The 22,100-nt window shown below is 42.5% G+C and overlaps 1 protein-coding gene across 2 annotated transcripts in view; it reads right to left on the bottom strand.

Annotated features, from left to right (window-relative positions):
• The window catches only part of LOC115088269 (WAP four-disulfide core domain protein 8-like), a 71,885-nt gene extending 50,726 nt beyond the window's left edge, over window positions 1–21,159 (bottom strand). The window contains exon 1 of one of the 2 annotated variants that reach the window (XM_029596386.1): window positions 20,988–21,159. In XM_029596386.1, coding sequence (XP_029452246.1) covers window positions 20,988–21,072 — 85 coding nt within the window. In that variant the 5' untranslated portion in view covers window positions 21,073–21,159. The remainder of the gene's footprint in view (window positions 1–20,987) is intronic. The other variant, XM_029596385.1, reaches the window with a different exon arrangement.
• Between the last annotated feature and the right edge of the window lie 941 nt (window positions 21,160–22,100).

Genomic DNA, 22,100 nt, shown 5'->3' with positions numbered 1-22,100 from the left:
CACAGTATTCAAGGTGCGATACAGAGGCATTATGACATTTTCCATTTTATTCACCATTCCCTTTCTAATAATTCCCAACATTCTGTTTAATTTTGACTGCCGCAGCACACTGAGCCAACGATTTCAATGTGTTATTCACTATGATGCCAAGATCTCTTTCTTGGGTGGTAGCTCTTAATATGGAACCTAACATTGTGCAACTGTAGCATGCGTTATTTTTCCTTTTATGCATCACCTTGCACTTATCCACATTAAATTTCATCTGCCATTTGGATGACGAATTTTCCAGTCTAACAATTTCTTCCTGCAATTTATCACAATCTGCTTGTGATTTAACTACTCTGAACAATTTTTTATCATCTGCAAATTTGACTACCTCACTCGTCGTATTTCTTTCCAGATCATTTATAAATGTAATCTCCCAAGAGACATGTATAAAAGGACAATTTAAGTCAGAAATCAAATAGTATATAATGAATTAATTGTTACCGGTTATTAATGGCACCTTTTGTAAAGTTTAAGCTATTTATTTCTATATGTGCCTTTTTGTAAACAGTTATGATGGTAAATAACTTAATGACGGTTTAGAAAAACTTTTAAATAAATATTAAAAAGTACGAGTCCCAATATAGATCCCTGAGGCACTCCACTGCCCACTCCCTTCCACTGAGAAAATTGTCCATTTAATCCTACTCTCTGTTTCTTGTCTTTTAGCCAGTCTGTAATCCACGAAAGGACATCGCCACCTATTCCATGACTCTTTACTTTTCCTAGAAGCCTCTCATGAGGAAATTTGTCAAACACCTTCTGAAAATCCAAATATACTACATCTACCGGTTCACCTTTATCTACATGTTTATTAACTCCTTCAAAAAAGTGAAGCAGATTTGTGAGGCAAGACTTGCCTTGGGTAAAGCCATGCTGACTTTGTTCCATTAAACCATGTCTTTCTATATGTTCTGTGATTTTGATATTTAGAACACTTTCCACTATTTTTCCTGGCACTGAAGTCAGGCTTACTGGTCTGTAGATTCCCAGATCATCCCTGGAGTCCTTTTTAAATATTGGGGTTACATTAGCCACCCTCCAGTCTTCAGGTACAATGGATGATTTTAATGATAGGTTACAAATTTTTACTAATAGGTCTGAAATTTCATTTTTTAGTTCCTTCAGGACCCTGGGGTGTATACCATCCAGTCCAGGTGATTTACTACTCTTCAGTTTGTCAATCAGGCCTACCACATCTTCTAGGTTCACCGTGATTTGGTTCAGTCCATCTGAATCATCACCCATGAAAACCTTCTCTGATACGGGTATCTTCCCAACATCTTCTTCAGTAAACACTGAAGCAAAAAAATCATTGAATCTTTCTGTGATGGCCTTATCTTCTCTAATTGCCCCTTTAACCCCTCAGTCATCTAACGGTCCAACTGACTCCCTCACAGGCTTTCTGCTTCTGATATATTTTAAAAAGTTTTTACTGTGAGTTTTTGCCTCTACAGCCAACTTCTTTTCAAATTCTCTCTTAGCCTTTCTTATCAATGTCTTACATTTAACTTGCCAATGCTTATACATTATCCTATTTTCTTCTGTTGGATCCTTCTTCCAATTTTTAAATGAAGATCTTTTGGCTAAAATAGCTTTTTTCACCTCCCCTTTTAACCATGCCGGTGATCGTTTTGCCTTCTTTCACCTTTCTTAATGTGTGGAATACATGTGGACTCTGCTTCTAGGATGGTATTTTTTAACAATGACCATGCCTCTTGCACATTTTTTACTTTTGTAGCTGCTCCTTTCTAACTATTTTTCTCATTTTATCAAAGTTTTCCTTTTGAAAGTTTAGCACGAGAGCCATGGATTTGCTTACTGTCCCCCTTCCAGTCATTAATTAAAATTTGATCATATTATGATCACTATTGCCAAGCGACCCCACCACTGTTACCTCTCTCACCAAATCCTGTGCTCCACTGAGAATTAGATCTAAAATGATTCCCTCTCTTGTCAGTTCCTGAACCAATTGCTCCATAAAGCTGTCATTTATTCCATCCAGGACCTTTATCTCTCTAGCATGACCTGATGATACATTTACCCATTCAGTATTGGGGTAATTGAAATCTCCCATTATTTCCACACTACCAATTTGGTTTGCTTCCCTAATTTCTCTTAGTATTTCATTGTCCATCTCACCATCTTGATCAGGTGGACGGTAGTATACTCCTATCACTATAGTCTTTCCCAACACATAAGGGATTTCTACCCATAAAGATTCGATTGTGCATTTAGGATGTTTATCCTGTTGGACTCTATGCCATCCCGGACATAAAGCGTCACACCACCTCCCGGTATTCATCTTTGTCACTGCGATATAATTTGTACCCCGGTATATCACTGTCCCATTGGTTATCCTCCTTCCACCATGTCTCTGAAATGCCAATTAAGTCCATGTCATCATTCACTGCTATACATTCTAATTCTCACATCTTCTTAGACTTCTGGCATTAGCATACAAACATTTCAAAGTTTGTTTTTTGTTTGTATTTTCATTCTTCTTCTTAATTGATAGGGATAAGTTAGAATTTTTTTTAGCTTAGGTGAGTTTTTAGTTACAGGCACTTGGACTAATTTTCTTATTATTGGAACCTCACTGTCGGGATGCCCTAATTCTAATGCATCATTAGTATCCTTTGAAGATACCTCCCTCCAAACCATGCGCTGCTGAGCGACTGTCGGCTTTCCCCTTTGTTCTAGTTTAAAATCTGCTCTATCTCGTTTTTAAAGGTTAGCGCCAACAGTCTGGTTCCAACCTGGTTAAGGTGGAGCCCATCCCTTCGGAAAAGACTTCCCCTTCCCCAAATGGTTCCCCAGTTCCTTACAAAACTGAATTCCTCTTCCTTGCACCATCGTCTCATCCACGCATTGAGACTCTGGAGCTCTGCCTGTCTCTGGGGACCTGCGCTTGGAACAGGGAGCATTTCAGGGAATGCTACCCTGGAGGTTCTTGATTTAAGCTTTCTACCTAAGAGCCTAAATTTGCCTTCCAGAACTTCCCTACCACATTTTCCTATGTCGTTGGTGCCCACATGTACCACGATAGCCGGCTTCTCCCCAGCACTGTCTAAAATCCTATCTAGGTGATGCATGAGGTCCGCCACTTTTGCATCAGGTAGGCATGTTACCAGGCGATCCTCACGCCCACCAGCCACCCAGCTGTCTACATTCCTAATAATCGATTCTCCAACTATGACCGCCGACCTAACCCTTCCCTCCTTGGCAGTAGGCCTTGGAGACACATCCTTGGTGCGATAGGACAATGAACCTCCTGGAGAGCAGGTCCTTGCTGCAGGATCTTCGCCTTCTGATGGTGAGGCCCTGTTGGGCTCCTCCCTTGGGCAGTACCACCTCTCACCTCTGCCCAAAGGTCCACAGATCTACAAATCCTAACATAGCCTTTGTCTCGGGTAGAGACAAAGGGTAGGTGCGTCCACGTGGAGGCGTGGTTCCAAGAAGGAGATCGATAGAACAGTCAAACCGCCGAAGAGGCAGGAGAAGGTCAGCCTTCTGTTTGGAAAATACGTCCTCATAGGTGGCGTAGGGAGCCGGTGTGCCAGAATAGGTGGTAACCAAAGGAATCGTTGTAGATGGAGTCATCTTCTGGAGGCAAGATTGGTGACAAGCTGGACCCCACTCTACCAGCTGTAGAAAAGTCCAATTAAACTGAGGAGAGTGCTTCTGGAGCCAAGGAAGCCCGAGCACTATGGGATGGATAGACTTATCCAATACTAAAAGTTCAAGTTCCTCCACTGGATGGCCGGCACCATCTTTAAAGATGGCGGCGGCCATCTTTATGATGGCAGCGGCCATCTTTAAAGATGGTGCCGGCCAGCCAGTGCTCCTACCATGTGACAGGGGCCAGCCAATGGCACGGATACCCTGTCACATGGTAAGGGCAAAGGGCCATCGGTGCCATCTTTATGAGTGGCAGCCGACGGTCCGAGAACGGGAGATCGCTCCCGGGACCACCACTAGACCACCAGGTAATTTTAAAATGTTTTGGGGGGCTCGGGAGGGTGGGGGAAGCTAAGGGGTCATTTTTAAAGGGTCGGGTGGGGTTTTTTTTTTATCGGGCCATCGGCGCCATTTTTAGTGGCAGCCAAAATGGCGCCGATGGCCCGAGAGCGGGAGATCGGTCCCCGCGCCCCCACTGGACCACCAGGTACTTGTAAAAAGTTTGGGGGGGGTTCGGGAGGGTGGGGGAAGGTAAGGGATTAGTTTTATAGGGTCGGGGTGGGTTTAGGGGTTGTTTTGGTGTGCCGGTTTTCCCGCCCTCCCCCGATTTATGATTTTTCACGATAAATCAGGGGAATTTCTATTGTATCGCGACTCTTAATGATTTTTCGCTATTTAAAAAATATCTGATGATTTTTTTAAATCATCAAAAAACGATTCACATCCCTAGAAGGGAGCTCCTGAGCAGTCAACTCATCTTTTAGCTGCGAGGAGGGACCATCAAGATAAATAGCTCACAGGCAATCCTCTTGTGAAGCAAGCTCAGTAGACAAAGTCCAGAACTCTATGGTGTAATCAAAGAGATTTTGTTGTCCTTGACGAAGGTGGAGTAAATTCGTGCTTGCCACAGTGTGCCGCCCAGGGTTGTCGAACGTTCACTTGAAGACAGCTATAAATCGAACCAATTCTCTTAACAGGGAGTCTGAGAGTTCCCACAGGGGAGAAGCCCAGGCCAGGGTCTTCCCTTCAAGGCGAGACAGGATAAATGTGACTTTAGTTAAATCATCCTGAAAGACGGAGAGTTGCAGAGCAAATTGCATATAGCACTGGTTTATAAACCCTCTGCAGACCGTAGAGTCACCGTTGAAACGTGGGGGCGCCGGAAGCGCCAACAAGGCCCGTGGCGATGATGGAGGTGGCTGTGAAAGAGATGGAGCCGGGTCGCGTAGGAAGGCATCGACCCGGGTGTGAAGACGGTCCATGGATGAGGCCAGTGCCTCGAGGAACTGCTGCTGTTCCTGCATCTTGGAAGCCAGGCCTGGAATGGCCTGGAGGGCACGTGGCTCCACTGTATCCATGGCCTTTGCAATCTGCTGCGCTGGAGGTGGATTCTTGGACTGAGGTGGGGTTGACGCAACCCGCAGGCAAGGGCCTACGGGTCCCCACCGTCAGCAGGTGGAGTGGGCTGAAGCTAGAGGCCACTGGAGCTTCACCTATACCAGCCCACATTCCCCTTGGGTTGAGCCTTTGGGTGCTGGGGCTGGCAGGACTTAGGCAGGCCTCAAGATAGAATAATAAAGGTAGATGGTGCATCCCAGAGATAGCAGCCAACAGGTGGCATAAGTCTATCCAAGACAGGTTGCGGAACTGGAACCCAAGCACCAAGGAACTGAAGGTGTTTGAGCAAAGAAAGGCCGAAGCCTTGAAAGTCCACATCCAGAGGATAGAGGCAGAAGCTGGCGGCCAATGGATCTGTGGCGAGCAACATAGAACTCTGGACAAGAATGAGTCTTTAGCAAGGTTATCCATAGCAATGGTCAGGGCACGGAGAAGGCAGGCGTGGTCAGGCATAGCAATGGTCAAGGCACAGAGAAAGCAGGCATGGTCAGACGTAGCAATGGTCAAGGCATGGAGAAGGTAGGCGAGGTCAGACGTAGCAGAGGTCAGGCTTGGAGAAGGCAGGCGAGGTCAGACATAAAAGAGATCAGGCTTGGAGAAGGCAGGCGAGGTCAGACGTAGCAGATGACAGGCTTGGAGATAATCACAAGGCAGAGTCAGGCAAAGCAAAGTCAAAGTCCGTGAAGTCAATCCGAAGCAAGAAGCAGGGTAGGAACGAAGAGTCAGGAACCAGGAACAATGAGGAATCAGGAACACAGGGCTGAGACAAATCTCTAGAAGCAACGAGCACTCGAACAACAGGGAACCGAGGAAACCTGTTGCAAAGGCAACACTTAGGAGTGCTGCCCGAGCTTAAGAACGCTGAGAGTGATGACATTAGCATCCGGGTCCGCGGCCAGGTTCCCACCACGGGCCCCTTAAAAGTATCAGAGTTGCGCGCGCGCCTAGGAGGGAGCACAGCGCCATCGGTGGCATCTCTCCGCGGAGCAAGCAGAGAGGCCTTCCCAGAGGAGGAATCCTGGCTGGAGGTCCTTGGCAGCACGGCAGGACCAGGGACACTGGCAGGGGCCCAAGGTCAGAGATGGTGGCCAACTGCCACCAGCGACAGAGAACTGAGCACTGAGGTCCATCTGGGAAGGTGAGAGGGCCGTGCCGCGGGCCTCCCACAGGCGGCAAGCGTAACAAGTTGCACTGGAGAAAGTGCAGAGAAGGGTGATCAAAATAATAAGGGGCATGGAACGGCTGCCCTATGAGGAAAGGCTAAGGAAAGCTGTTCAGTTTGGAGAAGAGACAACTGAGGGGCAATATGGTATAGGTCTACAAAATCATGAAAGGACTTGAACAGGCTAATATAATTGGTTATTTATTTATTTATTTATTTATTTATTTATTTATTTATTTAAAAATATTTCTATACCGTCTTTCACAAACAAAGTTTCACCAAAACGGTTTACAAAGTTATATTATAAAAGAAATCCAAAAATAGATAACTAAAATAAAAGTGTTTTAACTAAAAACAGTGAGGACTAAAAATAAAATAAAAATAAAACAAAAATAACAAAGTAGAGAAATAGAAGGAAAAAAAATACAATATATATTTGTAAACCCTAATCCTTTAAGAGTAACTATACTATTTTTACAAAAACAAGTAAAAGCCAGAAAAGATAAAGGAAACTATCCTAGAAACTATATCACATAGTAACCAGAACCATAAAGGGTAAAAACTGGGTTGTTAAGTAAAAATAGATAGTATATAGCTTATTGGGATTAAGTGTTCAAATTATCAAGGTCTCCAAAAGCTATCTTGAATAAATAAGTTTTTACTGCCTTCTTGAATTCTTTATGATTGGTGATTTGCCTTAAAGTGTTGGGAAGTGAGTTCCACAACAAGGGTCCTGCCACCGAAAAGGCTCTTTCTCTGGTTATATTTAACCTCGCCAATCTAACTGTGGGAACATCAAGCAAATATTTATTAGCAGATCTAAGATGCCTAGCAGGTTTGTATAACCGTAGTGAGGTACAGAGCCAAGTTGAGTCTGGGTCGTGTATTAAGGAATGAATTAGAGACAATACTTTATATTTCACACAGAATTTAATGGGAAGCCAGTGTAAATTGGACAAAATGGGAGAAATATGATGTCTCATAGGTGAACCTGTTAACAATCGAGCCGTGGAATTTTGTATCTGTTGTAACAGTTTTAAAGTGGAGTCCGGAAGACCCAGAAATAGGCTATTACAATAGTCTAAACCGGCAAAAATAAGAGATTGAAGGACTGTTTGAAAGTCAGCTTTGAATAATAATGGTTTTAATCTTTTTAAGGTATGTAATTTGAAGAAGGAGTTCTTTACTAAATGAGAAACATGTTGTGTTAGGGACAGATTAGTATCTACTTGTATTCCTAAATTACGGGCAACTTTTTTAACTTCAATTACCTCATTACCTAATGTAACCGATAGTGGTGGGCAGTTTGTGGGGTTGTCAATCACACTCAAGAGGAGCAATTCTGTTTTTTTAGAATTGAGTTTAAGCCGACTATGGCTTAACCATTGCTCAATCGTCCTTACATAAACATTTCACAATGAGATAGTCTCAACCCAGGAAGATTTGTAAGGAACATAGATTTGAATGTCATCCGCGTAGATCTTAAATTGGACATCCAATGTAGCTAAAATATGACACAATGGTAGAAGATAAATGTTAAACAAAACTGGTGACAAGGAAGACTCTACGGGACCCCAGTGGTTTGAGTATAAATTTGTGAGGATTTGCCTTTAAAGTTTACTTGACAACAGCGATTAGAGAGATAACTATTGAACCAATTTAGTACCGTGGCTTGCACACCGATCATTTGAAGTCTGGATAATAAGATCTTATGCTCAAGCATATCAAACGCTGCAGAGATATCCAGTAAAATCAATAGGAAGTCAGTATTTGAGTCAAATCCTCTTACATACGTATCAAAAGAGGAGAGTAAAAGGGTTTCAGTTGAGTAGCCCTTTCTAAATCCATGTTGGTCTGGGTGTAGTATGTCATGCTCTGATAGATAATCTCTCAGTTGAAAAAGAACAAGTGATTCAATAGTTTTTGATAAAGAAGTAAGGCTAGCGATAGGTCTGAGATTTGAAAAGTCTAATGATGAGGATGACATTTTTTTGAATTGGAGTAACGGAGGCTAGTTTCTTTCAGATAATAGAAAGATTAGGGGGCACTCCATTAAATTAGCAAGTAGCTCATTTAAAACAAATCGAAGACAATTCTTTTTCACTCAGTGCATAATTAAGCTCTGGAATTCATTGCTAGAAGATGTGGTTATGGCAGATAGTTTAAATGGGTTTAAAAAAGGTTTGGATAAGTTCCTAGAGGAAAAATCCATAAACTGCTTTTAATTAATAAGCAATAGTAGCTTAAGATTTATTTAATGTTTGGATACTTGCCAGTTACTTATGACTTGCATTGGCCACTGTTGGAAAGAGGATACTTGGCTTGATGGGCCCTGGTCTTAACTAGTATGGCATATCTTATGTTCTTATTTTAAAATTTTTTAAATCTAACATAAACTCACGTCGGTTGTTGAGAAGAGCAAATCCTCGATCCTACTTGTTTCAAAAGAACGTCATCATTCAAATCCACAAAACATACATCACATAGTTTAAATATACATCATAAGATTAAGACCCATCAATCAACATGATGAAAAGAAGGAAACCATTTAGTTTAACCAACCAGAGCTTAAAGAAACATGCCCCACTCCATTTTATTATTTAAACCTGCAGGGCTTAAAGAGCCTAATTCGAATATCCACTTCTGTTCCTGTTGGAGGAGAAATCAATAAACATCACCTCCATGTAGGAAGGAAACCTGTTGTACTACAAAAAATCTCAAATTACTAATTTGATGTCCTTGGTTTAACCAATGAGATGTCAATGGTGATAAGGGCATACAATGATATATACTACCTGCAAAGAGGTACAGGTAATTTGAGCACCCAACAAATATACCTTTTTGGAATCAGATGCAGAAAAGAGTCTATATTTAAAGATAAATGATAGACTACAATGTCCACAAATTTGATGCCAACTACTTCTATGGACGGGTCTTTGTTCTACAAAGCGGGAAGAAGCTAACATATCTCGCAACTTCCATGATCTCTTATATGCAAACAAAGGAGTAACTTTTGAAAAAGGTTGCAAGGACTGCACTAATAGCCAATGTTTTCTAATGATTTTGGAAATCTGATTAGAGGAATTGGTATAGGGTAGAACATATACAATACAATCTTCTAAAGTACGCTGTTGTTTCTGAAATAAAAGATCACAATTAATATGGAGAGCTTGCTTATAGGCTTTTCAAATGATATTCTGAGGATAACCTTGTTGTAAAAATCATTCACTCTTAATTTTTGCCTTGATTTTAAAGTCCTGTTTGGTAGAACAAATGTGACATAATTTTAAAAATTGCCCAATCAGGATATTACTTCTTAAATGGACAGGGTGGAAACTATGATAATGTATGATATGATATGATATGATATGATATGGTATGATAATCGGCCCTTCCCGCGATTGTCTGAGGCTGCCTGCATCCTCTCTCTGGATGCTCCCCACTTTGCCGAAGGACCTGCCCACCGACCAATGTCACCGACGGCAACAACCGGAGGCTTTTAAAAGGCAAGTGAAAGTCTTACCTGGCCCCTTTCACCTCCTTGAACCCGAGCCAGCCGGACCCGCGCTATCAGCGTTGACCCACCGGGGTCAGGGTGCCTTTCCCCACAATCGGCCCTTCCCACGATCGTCTGAGGCCTGCCTGCATCCTCTTTCTCGACGCTCTCCACTCAGCCGAAGGACTCGCCCACTGACCAACGTCACCGACGGCGACGACCGAAGGCCTTTAAAGGCAAGTAAAAGCCTCTGGTGTTCCATGCCTAAAGGAGCGCGACCAAAGGGGCATGCCCCTTGGCGCGCCCCTTTGTGCTGCCCCCCTTTGATCTGCACTCACCAAACTCCTCAACCTGATCGATCCAGCCAGGAAGCCAAACTTAAGACCACTCTCCTCATCCCAGCTACATCCAGCAACACAGGACCAAAAACTTCAAATCGCTCCCTGACTTTCCTCGTGGGCCTCGACCGACCGCTCCACGCGTTCAGCGTAGACCCATCGGGGTCAGGAACCACCGTGACCTCCCCGCTCATCCTCTGGCCCAGCCTCTTCATGTCCAGTTGTGCAGCCTCTGAAGCTGCACCACCTAACTTTCTCTCTTCCCACAACCTCTCACTTCTCTTCATCCTGATAGTAACCGCCCTAATTTTTCTCCCCCTGCAAGAACTTTGCTCTCACACTCACCACATATTTGTTCTTCCCCCCTTCTTCCTTCCACCTCTGCCCCTCAAACCCCTCTCTGTAGCCCTGCCACCCCTACTACACTTCCTCTTAGTCATTGGAATCCCCCTACCAACACTCCCTACTCACTCTACACACTTCCCCCATCAACCAGACATGCTAGCATACCCGATTCCCATTCTCAAACATCACACCCACAATTACAGAAAACCTCATTTAACCTCTCTCTCTCATCCAAGATCCCTTGTACCTATCATGCTAGCTCCCCTCACTCAGTTTCTCGGCCTAACTGCGTTCTCTCTCATACTCTTCAAATCCCAATCCCTTGTTAAAAAGACTCCCGTCCTTAACGACATCCTGCTTGACAGCCAGCCAGACATCTGTGCCATAACTGAAACTTGGCTCAAACAAACAGATTTAGTCCTCCTAAATCAACTCCCTACACACTTATACGACATCATCTCCCTACCAAGGCCCAAAAAAGAGGAGGAGGTATCTTACCAGCAGCCAAGAAAGACCTTAGAGTAATCTCCCAGACAGTTAATACCTCCCCCAGATTTGAAATCAGTCTTTTCAAATCACCTCAACTACAAGTATGCCTAGTATATACCCCCCCCCCAGGTCTCCTCAAGATCAAAGCTTCCCCCCTCATTGAATTTATAGCCGACAACATAGATATTGACTCTCCAGCCATCATCCTTGGAGATTTCAACCTCCACGTAGATGCCATCTATCTCTCTAACCCCCACCTGCGAAGCCTTCTTATCATCCATTAATGCTATGTGCTTTAAACAAATTATAACCAGCCCCACACACAAAGCAGGACACTCCCTAGATTTAATCTTTATAAATTCACACATTCTCTCCACCAATACTCCCTCCTGCACCCTTGTACCTTGGTCTGATCATTCTCTCATAAAAACCAAACTATCTATAAAGAAAGTAATTAGTTCACTTCCCGCACACATTAATACTATACATTTCCAGAAAACCCTGCTCCAAAGATGACCTAATTAACTCCCTCACCAACGTCTCTGATAAACTTGACCTATCAAATGCTGAATTGGCCCTCTCCACTTGGAACAATATCACTAACAACATCGCTGACAAAATCTGCCCATTAGCCACTAAAGAACTTAACCACGCTCGCAATATGAAAAAACCTTGGTACTCATCTGAACTAAAAAACTGAAACACAACCTAAGAACTACTGAAAAGAAATGGTGCAAAGATCCCTCCCCTACCCAGCTGGCCTCATATAAATCCATCCTTCACACCTACAGAACTACCATCCTTAAAACTAAACGAGACGTCTACTCTCTTAAAATCCACAACTTTCAATACAATACCAAAGCCCTCTTCGCTTTTGTCTCTGATCTCACCAAAACTTCCCCACCCTCCATCTCTGAAAAAGACTCCAAAAGCAAATGTGATGAGCTGGCCAACTTTTTCAAAGACAAAATCTCTAAGCTCATGTTACGTTTTTCTCCACCCACCCCTCACCTCAGCGCCACCCCAAAAAATCCTAATGCAACCCTTGATTCCTTCGAAACCACCTCCTCCTTGGAAATAGAATCACTCTTAAAGAAAATTAAACCCTCATCGCACCCATCTGACACCATCCCTACAAAATCACTGACCATCCCAAATATAATAGCCAAACCCCTAGCTGAAATCATCAACTGCTCCCTCATGTTTGGAAATGTCCCTGCCTCATTGAAACAAGCATTGTCAAACCCATTCTGAAGAAATCTAATTTCGACCCTGCAGAACCTTCAAACTATCAGCCAATCTCAAACCTACCCTTTTTTTATCAAAACTCATGGAAAAGGTAGTCAACCTCCAACTCTCTGATCATCTAGAAAAACACAATATTCTATTCCCTTCCCAATTTGGTTTCCGCAAACTCTTCAATACTGAAACCCTCTTAATCTCCCTCACTGACACTTTCCACTAAGGATTAGATAATAGCCACTCTTACATACTCGCTATGCTAGATATATTATCTGCATTTGACACCGTCAGCCACAACATTTTATTGAATTGACTCACTGAAATTGGCATTACAGGAACCGCCCTTCGCTGGATTGAATCCTTCCTGGATAATAGACACTATAAGGTCAAAATAGGTAATAGTGAATCTAGCCCCATTAACTTAACTCGAGGCATTCCCCAAGGCTCATCACTTTCTCCTACTCTTTTCAATATTTACCTACTGCCCCTATGCCAACTATTAGCTGATCTACGCGGACGACATCCAAATCCTTATCCCCATTACTGAATCTATTTCCAAATCCCTCAAGACCTGGGAAAATTGTCTCACATCGATTAACCACCTCCTCACAAATCTCAATCTCACCCTTAATACTTCCAAAACCGAGCTCCTCATAATCTCACCTCACCATAATAACCTTATCCCCTCTGACCCTGTGGTATATATCTCCCAACATGTACGAGATCTAGGCGTCATTCTAGATAACCAACTGAACCTAAAAAATTCATCAAGTCCACCATGAAGGATTGCTACCACAAACTACATGTTCTAAAAAAAACTAAGACCCCCTCCTCCACTTCAATGACTTCTGTACTGTCCTTCAGGCCACAATATTTTCCAAAATCGATTACTGTAATACACTACTTCTAGGCCTCACTGCAACCGCCGCTAGAATCCTCATTAATACTCGTAGAAAGGATCATATCACGCCCATCCTTAAAGACCTCCACTGGCTCCCAATCTCCTTTAGAATCCACCACAAAAGTCTCACAATCATACACAAGACAGTACACAACCAAAATGTGCACTGGCTAAATGATGCCCTACACTTCCATACCTCAAATAGACCTACCAAATCCGCCTACAAAGGAAGCATACACACATCCTCACCCAAACTTACGCATCTCATCTCTACGAAAGAACATGCACTATCTATAGCCGGCCCCACAATCTGGAAATCTATGCCCTCTGACCTTCGTCAGGAACACTGCACCCAGACATTCAAGAAAAAACTAAAAACCTGGCTTTTCAAACAGGCCTTTACATAATCCCCCTCGTACTTTTACACACGACATTTATTTACTCCTTGATTTAACTTTTATTTTTAACCACCAGTTACAGCTTTGTTTGAGAGGTGGCTTTCCCTTTTCCATATATTATTAATCATTTTATTACTACCTGTTCCTTTTTTACTTTTACACACCAAGTTTATTTCTCCCTTGATTTAACTTTTAACTTTTATCCCCCAGTTATGGCTTTGCTTGTGAGGTGGCTTTCCCTTTTTCCATATACCATTAATAGTTTTGTTAATACCTGTTCCTTGTAAATCTTCTAAAGTTATGTTATACCCGTTCCATGTAAACCAATGTAATATGCAAATGAATGTTGGTATAAAAAAGTTTCAAATAAATAAAATAAATGTAATAAATTATTCTTCTTTGATGGTTTAGTATATAAGGAGGTAGATAAATTCCCCTCACTTAATTCTACACACATGTCTAAAAAAAATGTTATACGAATGTTAAATTTGGATCACTCATATTCAATGATTCAGATGGACTGAACCAAATCACGGTGAACCTAGAAGATGTGGTAGGCCTGATTGACAAACTGAAAAGTAGTAAATTACCTGGACCAGATGGTATATACCCCAGGGTTCTGAAGGAACTCAAAAATGAAAGTTCAGATCTATTAGTAAAAATTTGTAACTTATCATTAAAATCATCCATTGTACCTGAAGACCGGAGAGTGGTTAATGTAACACTAATATTTAAAAAGAGCTCCAGGGGCGATCCAGGAAACTACAGACCAGTTAGACTGACTTCAGTGCCAGGAAAAATAGTGGAAAGTGTTCTAAATATCAAAATCACAGAACATATAGAAAGACATGGTTTAATGGAACAAAGTCAGCATGGCTTTACCCAGGGCAAGTCTTGCCTCACAAATCTGCTACACTTTTTTGAAGGGGTTAATAAACATGTAGATAAAGGTGAACTGGTAGATGTAGTGTATTTGGATTTTCAGAAGGCATTTGACAAAGTTCCTCATGAGAGGCTTCTAGGAAAAATAAAAAAGTCAAAGGATAGGTGGCGATGTCCTTTCGTGGATTACAAACTGGCTAAAAGACAGGAAACAGAGAGTAGGATTAAATGGACAATTTTCTCAGTGGAGGGGAATGGGCTCTATATTGGGACCCGTGCTTTTCAATATATTTATAAATGATCTGGAAAGGAATATGACGAGTGAGGTAATCAAATTTGCAGATGATACAAAATTATTCAGAGTAGTTAAATCACAAGTGGATTGTGATAAATTGCAGGAAGACCTTGTGAGACTGGAAAATTGGGCATCCAAATGGCAGATGAAATTTAATGTGGATAAGTGCAAGATGATGCATATAGGGAAAAATAACCAATGCTCTAGTTACATAATGTTAGGTTCCAAATTAGGAGCTACCACTCAAGAAAGAGATCTAGGTGTCATAGTGGATAACATTTAGAAATTATTGGTTCAAGGTGCTGTGGCAGTCAAAAAAGCACACAGAATGTTGTGAATTATTAGAAAGGGAATGGGGAATAAAACGGAAGATGTCATAATGCCTCTGTATCGCTCCATGGTGAGTCCGCACCTTAAATACTGTGTACAATTCTGGTCGCCGCATCTCAAAAAAGATATTGTTGCGATGGAGAAGGTATAGAGAAGGGTGCAAAATGATAAAGGGGATGGAACAGCTCCCTTATGAGGAAAGACTAAAGAGGTTATGACTTTTCAGCTTGAAGAAGAGATGGCTGAGGGGGGATATGATAGAGGTGATTAGAATCATGAGATTTAAAACTAATCGGAGAAAGTTCTTTTTCACTCAACGCACAATTAAACTCTGGAATTTGTTGTCAGAGGATGTGGTTAGTGCAGTTAGTGTAGCTGTGTTTAAAAAAGGATTGGATAAGTTCTTGGAGAAGTCCATTATCTGCTATTAATTAAGTGGACTTAGAAAATAGCCACTGCTATTACTAGCATCAGTAGCACGGGATAGACTTAGTTTTTTGGGTACTTGCCAGGTTCTTTTGACCTAGATTGGCCACTGTTGGAAACAGGATGCTGGGCTTGATGGACCCTTGGTCTGACCCAGTATAGCATGTTCTTATGTTCTTAATACAGAAAAAATATTGTGAAAGTGAACATGTGTGTGTGTGTGTGAGAGAGAGAGAGAGAGAGAAAGTGAGGGGAGGTTTGTGCGCATTCAGTCTCCCCTCTTCCCCACTAATTGATAACAGTCACAGGATGACTCCATATCAGATGTTCTTAAGTATGATAATTTAAAGACACATTAACACATTTGCTACAGGGTTATCTTGAATGTTTTGGAGAACATACTGTGCAGTCCTCAGAACAGCTTGTGTTCCTAGACAGCCATTTATCTTTTTCCCCAGCTTCAGATAGAAGATAAACTAATTTCTTGATTGCCAAAACATTTATTAGAATGCTGAGCAATACAACATTCACTATGAATGGGAAGACACCAAGAATAGTCGCATAGATTGAAGAGTGTTACAGCTTGGATAAGTTCCCTCTGGAAGCTGACAGAAACCATGGATGAATGAGGGGCAAAAAAATGACGCTTTCTCAGGAACTTGTAGAAGGATATAGAATGAACTGTTAACATGCAAGAGCCTTATCCCCCAACTGAAAATCCCTCCAGGCAATAAAATGTCCCAGGCTGCTTTTGGTCAAAAGACCAATAGAGAAGGGGGGAGAACACAGAGAGAGAAAGGGTAGATCAGGAATAGGACCAATAAGGAAGTTCAAAACATTCAAACAGCTAACAATAACCAGTCTGCGAAAATGATTTACACCCTGCAGAAAATCTAAGCTGAGCAATATTACAAGATAACATAGGATGGCAGCGTAATTAAGAAACATATAAATTCACTGTGGAGACAGAACACCCGGTCCTACTGCACAGAAGCTACCATAGTAAATGCACACACAAAACCTGTGAAAAAAAAATGCTGTCACCAGTTCAGGATTACCAGGTCAGTCCTCTGAAGCTAAGGAGACGGAGGAGACAATATACAGACTCTGTGCAAGTGGTTGTGGGTCTGGAAAGATGTAGATGTTCCCCAAGATATTTGACTAAGCATCTACACGGAGTGCACTAACAACAACTAAATCTCCCAGCTCAGGATGGAGGGCTATGCATTCCTTTTTTCTTGACTGAGTAACTTAAATACAGCAGAAAACAACCATGTTTTAAGACACAGAAATTGATTATCTTTTTTTCCTACAGAATGGCCTCTTTATCGAATTTAAGAGCAAATGCTACAACCAGAGTGGCTGGTATAACCTCATCTTCTGGTGAAACTTTTAGAAAACATGTGTAGCCTCTGCCCCAACTTCTTCTGGTCCATAGGGGCTCATGTGGTATGTCATGGTCTAGTCCTGCACCCTTGCTCCTGGGTTCATCCTGCATGGGGGAGTCTTTCAAGGCCTACAAAGATTTTGCTGGAGCTCCTCAGCAAAGAGTCCTCAAAAGAGGCACATTAGGGTTACCAATTGGTTCCATATTTTCAGGACAGGCTGATCCACTCCTAGTTTTACTCCAGCTGCCTATATGGAGTTTAGTTCCGGCGTCCCAAATGATTTCTCTAAGAAAAACAAGCCTGTAAATCCGTGCAGGCCATGGGGCAAAACTAGGGTTGGATCAGCTTATTCTAAAAACCTGGAGCTAGTTGGCAACCCTGAAGAACACACCACACTGCAAGAGGTGTTCAAAAAATAAAATCCTTTACTGATAACTTGATCTGCAGGTGAAAATCACTGTGGGTACAGTACAGTTTAATGCACAGTAGTACAGAAGAACAAATTCCAAACATCACAGTCTGTCAATAGCAGCGCTGCACGTATCCTTTGGCATAGGACAAATCCTCTCTGGGCACTTCCCCTAGTACCTGCACTTCTGGATGCAGCTCTCTTATTCCAGTAGATTAAAACTTGATGCTCTTCTCTAGGCAAAGACAGATGAGCCTCAGGCCGATTACGTTTCTTAGACAGTAACCCTTGGAACCTTTTCCCTGTTAGGCAGTCTTCCCTCTCACTCCCAGAAAGGCAAAATCCTCTTTCTCCAGCGCTGAAGAAATCCTTTTTTCGACAGACAAAGGAGCGTGCGCCTAGCTCCCTTATTCTTAGAGACCTCTTTCTTTGATCCTCAGGAAAATCTCAGGAATCATTTTTCCCTGTTTTTCCCATTTTCCCCAATTTTTCCCCAATTCAGGACCCAGCCATCTTCCCAAGACAGGAGGCAGGACAGGCCTCGCCCCTTGAAGGAACCACCCACTAGCACCCAGAGGTGCTTTTCTGCCAAGTCACGCCAGGTTACTAACCCAGAACCTTTTTAACTTTTCTTTTTCCCCCTACTGGGAAACAGTGTGAGGTAGAGGCTGCTGCTGGATCCTTCACGGAAAGGGTGGTGGATGCCTGGAATGCCCTTCCGGAGGAAGTGGTGAAGTCTAAAACTGTGAACGACTTCAAAGGGGCGTGGGATAAACACTGTGGATCCATCAAGTCTAGAGGGCGTGAATAAAGTGGAGACATTCAAACACTGCACGGAGCGGCAGTAGCCACAGCGGCATTCAAACACTGCACGGAGCGGCAGTAGCCACAGAGGCATTCACGGAGCGGGATGCCAGTGGCCAGTAGTTGGTGTTCTACCTTCACGGAGCGGAAGGATGGAGGGCTGCTATTTCCAAAAAAAACAAAACAAAAAAATAAAAACAGGGGTGGGTAAGAGTATGGGGCAAGGGGGTGGCCTGCTTGTTGCAGCGGTTGCTACCCCCAATTGAGCTGGACGTTCACTTGGATGCAGATACGGCGCTGCTCTCTAAATCGGGTGGAGGGGAATTAGGGCTGGAGGGTACTGGAAGCCAATAGTAACAGGTGGGAGAGAGAAAAAGGGAAAAAAAATGGATAAAGTGCGTAGCTTGCTGGGCAGACTTGATGGGCCATTTGGTCTTCTTCTGCCATCATTTCTATGTTTCTATGTTATGTTTCTATGTTTCTATACCAGTACTTTTTCATTAGAAAAGTGCTACCGACAGCACCTCTCTCTTAGCCAGAGAGAAACCGAAGAATAGCCCTGACCCACAAGAGCACAGGAGTTTTGTTAAAACATTGAGCTCTCCCTACTTTAACCTCATACTCAGCGTCAATGTCTCCCAGTAAAGGACAGTTTGGGGACCTCATTACATGGTAAGATCCAGTCTGTCAAAGGAAAGGTGACCTCCTTCAACTGCTTCCACCAGTAGGAAGACAAATAATTTAGCTCTACGTGGAATAACTTTACTTGGAAAGTTTAACACTTCATTAAGAAAATGCTTAAACATCACTGAGAGGGGCCACATTAGGAAGACAAGAGAAGCTTATCGACCTCAGATGATTCTTTTTAACAGCATGCTCTAAGTTCTCCACTTTCCTATAAAGGACCGTCAGATTTAATTGAGGATTTATCTAAATCCCTGCACGACAACATCTGGTTCTCCAGCTCAAGAAATGGTGTCATTTTAAAGCCTCTCCTTGGGCCTTGAGTTGAGATTTAAAACTGGGGGGGACGAAATCCCTGGGTGGCTGTAAAGGAAGGCTTATGGCTCCAGATCCCAGCCCTCGTTTCAAATGAACTGGAAGCCCAAACAGCAGGAGGAAACTGCTCATTCAAAAAAAGGAAAGTGAGAACTCGGCATGTCACATGTGAGAAAGAGGGAGATGATTACCTTTCCCTTATAAAGCTGTAGCATACATGGGAGGTAGCACCTGCTATTATTTTTTCCCTAATTGTCCAGCATATTGGAGTTTTGGGCATTTTTTTGGGATCCTCCCCTTGCTTTTACCCCACCTTTCTGTGGAATGTGCCTCCAGGATACAAATTGCCCTTGGAGCAGGTTCACAAGGTCAGCCTGCTCCACAGTGAACTGATCAAGAAGGGAGTGGCGTGGTCCTTTCTGCATCCTTGGCAGACTGATCAACAAGGAGGGGGGTCTGTTCTGCTTCAGAAGATCGACCGAGAGGCGATGGAAAGGAGTGAGTTTTGAGAGGAGTCTTAAGGGAGTTTGCATTCTTGGAGATTTTAGATCCAGATCCTGAAGGACAGGCAAACCCTTGGTCTTGAAGGGCTGGGTTTCTGAGTTTCACCTTTGCGCCCCGTTAATAGCAAAGGGTAAGGATTTTGGGGGATAAGACTGAAAAGAAATTGTTGAATACATTTGGGACCAGTTTTCTGCAGTAAGGCAGTGTTCCCTTGCTGTGGACTTTGGAGGTTGGCTGTTTTTTGTTTTTTTTAACTCACGGCCAGTGAACAGTGGCTGAAGCTGCGGATTTTTAAAGAGGCCTATTTGGATAATTCCTTAAATTGAAACCTCTGTTTTTGGAAGATTTGGGGGGTTTTGTCGCGCCCCCCTCCATTTATGATTGTGAATGAAGACAATCTGCCCCCACTCTGTGGGGAAGGGATAGTGGAGACTGGGTCAGTCAGACAAATGCACCATGGAGAAAGAAACCACTGCTTTCCTGCTTAGGATTTTTTTTATCTTGCTCTTTATGATTTTTGCCATATTTTCTTGGATCATCCTTTTTTAAGTTGAAGCAAAAGTTTATTTCCAGTAGACTCCGTGATTCATTGGTGCTTTGGACCTTTGCTATTACCAGCCACCGTGAGTACTCGCTGACCCACGGTACGTGTGTGAATTTTGGACCGAGTTGTGCTGCCCACCTCTGCACCAGGGGCTCCGGAGATGTAAACCTCCTCGTGGCCAGATGAAGCCGGCTAAAGTGGAGAAGTCTGACAGAGTGAGTGATCCAGGAAAGAAGAAAAATCCCTGGGAGCTGTGTAGCACACCAGTGATCTGGGAGGGGGGTCCTGCTACATACAGTATAAAAATATACTAGTAAAACGAATATTAAAAGTATTCTTAATCTGAAACGATTTTGAGGAAACAATACAAAAAGTATACAAGTAGTAAACTTCCTTTGTACTGACTCAATTATTTTCATAATGTTAAAGTCATTTTAATGTTAAATGCATAATGGCCACATTGGCCATATACTGACATCAGACATTCCTAAACTGGAGAGATCAGACACAAATTTATTCACTTCTACCTTAGGAGTAACTCTAGCTCTCATGGCAGCTGCCAGTGTGAAGTCCTATTTAAAATGCATTTATTTAAAATATTTATATTCCACCCATATTAATAAAACTGTGCCAGGTGGATTACATATTCAACATAAAACAATCATAAAACATACTAAACACAAAATATACAGTTAAAAAATCACTTCTAGCAAAAAATGGCACTAGTTATATTTCTTTATTTAAATGCATTTATGGGGAGAGCTTTTGTAACCCTTTTAAATCCTCATGCTGATAGGTCACAAACAGTTGAAGTAAGGCTACGTTTGGCCCCCACAGGCACCTTGCTGCCTGCACAGTCACTGTAAGCAGCTGCTGGCTGTCACCTGCTACACCGAGATTTCTGCACTCACCTTGTGGTCCATGCGCAGGCACAGAGACGTGCATCTGCTGCATAAGACACGCCAGGAAGAGGAAGATGCCACCTTCTGCCTTCATGATGCGGCTGAGGGCTGTGTCTGAATCCCCAGGAATGACCAGGTTTGCATTTATACACTGCGTCGCAGGAGTTACTGGAGCAGAAGAGCAAGAAGGTTAGGTTCACAGTGGGCGATCTGCGCTGGCCTGCTGCCATGCTCCTACCTGCCAGGTTTGTTTTTTTTTTTTCCTTCCTTTAGAGGACTTAGAGAAAAGCAATGAGCAACCTGAGCAGCATGAACAATGGGAGCAGGTGGCAAGTGCATGGCTCAAAGTGCAGTTTTTAAATGTTGAATATTGAAATATGAATAGTCTTTCAATTTGTGCACATATCTTTCACGTTGCTCCATATACTTTGAAGTAGAATTGTCACGCATTCATTTTTTGCTCACAAATGGAAACAAGAAAGAGAGAAATGTTTTAAATTCACCCCTAAAATAATGATATTTTTTTTTTTTAAATCAGACTTGGAAAGATCGCTCACTATGGCATGAGCAAACAAATGCTGATGCAGTACAGCAGTGATGCAAGTTAGGCCTAAAAGTTCAACTAATTCAAGCCCCCCACACATTTATTTTATTTATTTTATTTATTTAAGATTTTTATATACCGGCATTCATGATACAATCACATCATGCCGGTTTACATATAACAGGGGTGTACAATGAACAACAGAGTAACCTGTGGAAGTGAGCAGTTACAAATAACAAGGGAATTAAAACTGGGAGAAGAGAAGAAAAAAGGAGAGGATAACATTAGATAAAGATATTTACATTAGATAAAGATATTTACAATATCTATAATATAAGCTATAGATATTTACATGGAGAAGGCGGTAGGACTGGTTGGATAACGTCTAGTAGGACTGGCTGGATAACGTTTGGTTGATGGTGTGAGAATTAGTTGGTGTCCGGGAATGCTTGTTTAAACAGCCAGGTCTTAAGTCTTTTCCTGAAAGTTGGGAGGCTAGGTTCTTGTCTGAGGTCGGGAGGGATGGAGTTCCATAAGGTGGGGCCGGCTGTTGAGAGGGCCCGATCTCTTAAAGTGAT

The sequence above is a fragment of the Rhinatrema bivittatum genome, chromosome 3 (assembly GCF_901001135.1).
Source record: "Rhinatrema bivittatum chromosome 3, aRhiBiv1.1, whole genome shotgun sequence".
NCBI classification, from domain to species: Eukaryota; Metazoa; Chordata; class Amphibia; order Gymnophiona; family Rhinatrematidae; genus Rhinatrema; species Rhinatrema bivittatum.
The sequence above is the reverse complement of the archived record's forward strand: the minus strand, read 5'-3'. Positions and strand labels throughout refer to the sequence as shown.